Source organism: Austrofundulus limnaeus, unplaced genomic scaffold (assembly GCF_001266775.1).
Source record: "Austrofundulus limnaeus strain Quisiro unplaced genomic scaffold, Austrofundulus_limnaeus-1.0 Scaffold890, whole genome shotgun sequence".
Taxonomy (NCBI): Eukaryota; Metazoa; Chordata; class Actinopteri; order Cyprinodontiformes; family Rivulidae; genus Austrofundulus; species Austrofundulus limnaeus.
This window is the reverse complement of record NW_013953292.1, coordinates 13,681-19,264: the sequence shown is the minus strand read 5'-3', so window position 1 is coordinate 19,264 and position 5,584 is coordinate 13,681. Positions and strand designations below refer to the sequence as shown.

General features: G+C 40.2%; 1 protein-coding gene across 7 annotated transcripts in view; it reads right to left on the bottom strand.

Moving 5' to 3' along the window:
• Positions 1–5,584, bottom strand: part of fat3a (FAT atypical cadherin 3a) — an 87,207-nt gene that overhangs the window by 67,962 nt on the left and 13,661 nt on the right. For 4 of the 7 annotated variants that reach the window (XM_014029365.1, XM_014029368.1, XM_014029371.1 and 1 more), the window contains exons 7-8: positions 4,747–4,815; positions 2,181–2,320 (exon numbers count right to left, since the gene is read on the bottom strand). In XM_014029365.1, coding sequence (XP_013884819.1) covers positions 2,181–2,320; positions 4,747–4,815 — 209 coding nt within the window. The remainder of the gene's footprint in view (positions 1–2,180; positions 2,321–4,746; positions 4,816–5,584) is intronic. The other 3 variants (XM_014029369.1, XM_014029370.1, XM_014029372.1) reach the window with 1 other exon arrangement.

The window sequence follows — 5,584 nt, the reverse complement described above, 5'->3', positions numbered from 1 at the left end:
CATGATTGTGGTTTTGAGTAATGAACCAGGCTGGGAGTTTTTAAAAGCCTCAGGAACATTTTGCAGGTGTTTAGAGTTAATTTGTTGATTCAGATGATTTGGTTAATAAGTTGTTTAGAGAATCTTTTCATGATATGCTAATTTTTTGAGATAGGGATTTTTGTTTTTTCTTTACTTTTTTGCCAAAATCATCAATATTAAAACAATAAAAGGCTTGAACTACTTCAGTTGGTGTGCAATGAATCTAAAATATATGAAAGTTTAATGTTTATCAGTACATTACAGAAAACAATGAACTTCATCACAATATGCTAATTTTTTGAGAAGGACCTGTATTATGTTTACTTCAGATTTCCAGCACGTGTTAAACCTGTCACACAGCCACGTGCTGTGTTCCTACTCACATCAACCAACAGAGGTGGGTAATTCAAAAGACAGCTGCGCAAACTCTAAAGCGCTGGTAAAATTATTTAAGTCCACAAGTTCAATAACACATTGCCCATGGAAACTTAGCAGAAGCTAAAGTCTAAAGCACAAATTAGTCTCAGAGTTCACCAGAATATATTCCAGTGATAACATGAGGCATTCTTACGAGACACTGCCAGCCAGAGGCATGACACAGAATGACTCATAATGCCTTGGTTTGGGGAAAAAGAAGAAAAAAATGCAAAAATGATGAAAATCTATGTATTAATTTATTTTTATTTATTTCCTTTATTTGCATCTGACATATTTTGTCCTAATTCATTAATGTACGTAATGAACAGGAGGGGACCCAAGATTGAACCCTGTGGCACCCCTTTGTGTACACTCATAAAATGGAGATAATAATAAGAAAAAAATGCAAAAATGATGAAAATCAATGTATTAAAGTTTTAAATCATTATCATAGACACTCAAATCTGTTTTCATCCATTATTTAAAAAATACAGTATAATTTATAGTAATGTTATTTAAAAGAATGTTATTCTGTTCTTACCATCAACAGTTAGTCAACAGCCAACATGTTAGTCAATAAAATTATTATGCTAAACAAATTTAATAAATATTGAATAGTGAATAAAACATTCTAAAAGTTGCTGTTTCTTTATGTATTTTGTGGTATTGTTTGTGGGTTTACATGAGGGTCCCTGGCTAAAAGCTACTGCTGTTTGTCGCATGATGCAGTCAGAACTACCGGTAACTACTGTTGCTCAGTGTGGAAATGGAAAATAAAATAAGCCAAATGGAAGTTTTAGTTCTAATCTCAGATAAAGTTAAGGTTTTCAGTGTTCTGCCATTTAAAAATATGGATTTTTATCTTGTTTTATAAATCCCAAGAATTTAGTAACATGCTCTTCAAATGGCTGGAAAATGCAGAGTCTACTCAAAATTTTCTGGAGGAGTAAACCCCAGGATCCCCCTAGAACTGCTTCAGTCCACATCTGCTGGGTAACATGAGCAGGTGTTCCTCATGATGTCATCAGATAATGGCAGGTATGAGATAGACTTCTGGTATTTTGCTTTAAATGTATTATATTGTTAAATATTTTAATTGAACAACCTGGTTTCTAAAGATAAAAATATTATCAAAGACAAAACTAATGTGGTTTGAGAATTTAGGTAAAACTGTACATGGGGCACCAGCTGAAACCTTGCCTAGAACTGGCCCTGGTAACAGTTGTTCTCTCCTCACTGGAACAGAGGCTGAATTATAACTGTCCTCTTTCTGTAAAGGCAGCAGTGCAGCAGATTGCTCCTCTTCCTCTGTTTCCTCTCCTAAAGTACAAATACTCCTGGCTCTCCTTGTGGTAAATCTTTCAAGAAAACTAAGAGCTGTAAACGTGTCTGAGGAGCCTTGTTTTAACAATGTGGCTCACTTGTAACCGATGAGTCAGAACCAGTTATTTATGGGCGACCTGCAGAAGAGTTAACTCTTTACAATGAAAAGACCAGTTGCAATAGATCATGTAGGATACAGTATGCCACACAGTAACACCATCATTTAAATTCATTGAGTAGTATTTGGTTAAAAGAAAAGAGGAAGATGCTTAATCTCTCACTAGGCTTCCTAAAATCACCTGCAGAGATTTCCACTTTAAATAAGGACGATACTGATATTTCACATAAACTCAGAAAACAGTGTTGAAAGAAGCACAACATGTCAAAACCCAGCAGAGTGTTTTTGATAAGGCAGGTACCTGTGTGTATGCAGTGTTAGTGCCGTCTGTGGCCAAAACTGTCAGGTTGTAGAAGGAGCGTTGTTCAGCATCCAAAGGTTTGGCAATGATGATGGTACCCACAGCCTTTTCAACGTCAAATACACTGTCACTGTTCCCACCTGTTAAAATCACAGAGCAACACTCTACAAGTTACTAAAATAACTGAAATGGTGGAAAGCAAAAGTAGGGATGTATTGTTTTTTTTTTTTTAACGAGACCACATGGTATAAATGTACGTCAAATATAGAATCTTGTATTGCCTGGTTTGGTGCCAACCTGCTAAACTTCATTCACCTGACTGAGCAGCTCCAGATCAGAGAGGTTGAATGAGGAGTAAACACTAATCAGTACCTATGTCCTGATGCATTTCAGTAATCCAGGTAGAAAAAATCAAAAGGAAAAAATCAGTAGGTCCTCTGGATGGTTCTTCTTTAGTGAAACATTTTGTCTCTCCTCCAAGAGACTTCTTCAGTTTGATGAGTTTCAGGTGAACTCAGCCTTATAAGCACTGCCTCCATATGGACAAACAGGTTAGTCACATGCAAAAGAGGGCAATCGCCTAACAATAGGCTTGATTAGTTCTATTGTTCGTAACGGGTCATATGTGCCCCATCATCTGACCCGTGTTGTGCTGTGTATGTAGTGAATGCAAGCGGGGGTTCAAAGTCCACTTGTTTTTGTCCCTTTTTCCCTCTTTGTGTTGGTACCATTGGGGCCCCATTAACCCCCGCTTGCATTCACTACATATACATAACACGACACGGGTCAGATGATGGGGCACATGACCCTCTATGAACAATAGAACTAATCAAGCCTATTGTTAGTCGATGGCCCTCTTTTGCATRTGACTARCCTGTTTGTCCAGGTGGAGGCAGTGCTTATAAGGCTGAGTTCACCTGAAACTGACTGAAGACTGACTGAGACTGAAGAAGTCTCTTGGAGGAGAGATGAAACGTTTCACTAAAGAAGAACCCATCCAGAGGACCTACTTATTTTTTTCTTTTTAATCAGTACCTACTGAGAGTTCAGCTCCAACACACACAAACAGAACCCCCACTCCATGTACCACCGATCAATCAATCAATTAATCAATCAATTAGACTATCGTTTAGAAACACAGCATCACAGTGTCATCATGGTGTGTGTGTGTGTGTGTGTGTGTGTGTGTGTGTGTGTGTGTGTGTGTGTGTGTGTGTGNGTGTGTGTGTGTGTGTGTGTGTGTGTGTGTGTGTGTGTGTGTGTGTGAAGCAGACTCTAGACTCTCTGTCCAATAAAAGCATGACCTCAGCCTCACCATTCACCCAAAGCACACAGTTTGTTCTTGGCCACACTCGTCTCCATCCATCTTTGTCACATCTACTCAGAGGAGCTTTCCTCCAGCTCCACACCTCACTCACATGTTGTTGTGTATCTCTGTTAACAGACACTGCAGGAGCACAGCACACTGTAGTCATTTAGTGAGACATCGACTCACTGATCCACCTCACCAGGATATACAGCAGGGACGTCAATGGGCACCAGAGCCACTACACAGATTGGAACAAATAAGAATCTCCAAAAGGGAAGAGAAGGAACAGGAGGAACCATTATGGAAAGTAGTTTTGCACATGTGGACCTAGAAACCACATCCAAATGTTTACCATGTAAAGACCTAACATTCCTTGAAGGAATGCAAATCAGACCAGAGTTTAATCTAAGATCTAAGGTTGCATCAAGGTTGTAGGTATTTTACTGTTGGGCATAGCTGATTAGTTTGAACAAGCTGAACAAGCTGACTGTAAAATGGAATCAGTTGTACGCTTAGTGATTACTTTCTGAAAGTTTCATTCATCCAGTGGAAACACACAAGTAAAATCATTCTCACCCAGCCTTTGCCTTTTGGTGACTGACACCACTGTTTTTACTCGAATCCACACAGGAAGTAGGTTTACAGAATGAAATCACATCATGATCCTTCTGTCTGTCAGCTGGGACTACAAAGACCAAGAGCATCATCTCCTTTTTACAGCAATTCACATGTTAAAATGTGCACTTATCTAAGTGTATTGCTCTACAGATCAGAGGTAACAGATACTAAATGTTAACTCCAACAAGCTGAACTGTATGTTTTGTGTTCCATACCTGTTTCTCATCAGTTTCATTAGTTTCATGAATGAAATGAGCAGATGCAGACATGCTTAATAAAGAATGTGTACACAGCTGCTGTTAACAGCAGGTCATCAGACAAAGCTGTCAGGGAGAAGAAAAAGGCTTGATGATACTGTTAAAGCAAGACTTCAGTTTACTTTGGCACTTAGCCATATTCAGACAGTCACTGTGACACATGCAGATTAATGTATGCACACATAATGCACATCAAACACACATGTTCAGTCAAACTGATGAAGTTGGTGTTTTACTCAGCCACCACCAGAAACAAGATGAGAGCAAGAAGTGTCACAAGACTCAGGATGGACTGCAGGAAACAGGAAGTAAATCAGAACTAATTCAAAATAAAAGAACAGAAGTTACGGTACAACAGCAACATATGTAAAAGCAAAAATACCTTCAGAGGAACAGTTCCTTATACAAGCGTTCTGTAGAACACAGAACATCTCACGGAAAGACCTGGAACCTTCCAGGCATAAAGCATTAAAGAGGAAGAAGAGAGAAAGAGGAAGAACAGACAGACATGCTTAAAGTAGGCTCAGCAGGTAGAAGGAGTGTCAAAACAACACTGTCACACAGAGTGTCACCACAACACTGTCACACCAACACTGTCACACAAAGAGTGTCACCCCAACACTTTCACCCCAACACTGTCACACAGAGTGTCACCCCAACACTGTCACACCAACACTGTCACCCCAGCATTGTCACCCAACGCTGTCACTCCAACACTGTCACCCCAACACTATCACACAGAGTGTCACTCCAACACCGTCACACCAACACTGTCACCCCAACACTGTCACTCCAACACTGATACCCGAACAATGACAATGTCACCCCAACACTGACACCCCAACACTGACACTGTCACTCCAACACTGTCACCCCAACACTATCACACAGAGTGTCACTCCAACACTGTCACCCCAACACTGACACTGTCACCTCAACATTGTCACCCCAACACTGTCACCCCAACACTGTCACACCAACACTGGTACCAACACTGTCACACCAACACTGGTACAAACACTCTCACCTCAACACTGGTACCAACACTGTCACACCAACACTGTCACACCAACACTGGTACCAACACTGTCACACCAACACTGGTACAAACACTCTCACCTCAACACTGGTACCAACACTGTCACACCAACACTGTAACTCCAACACTGGTACCAACACTGTCACACCAACACTGTAACTCCAACACTGGTACCAACACT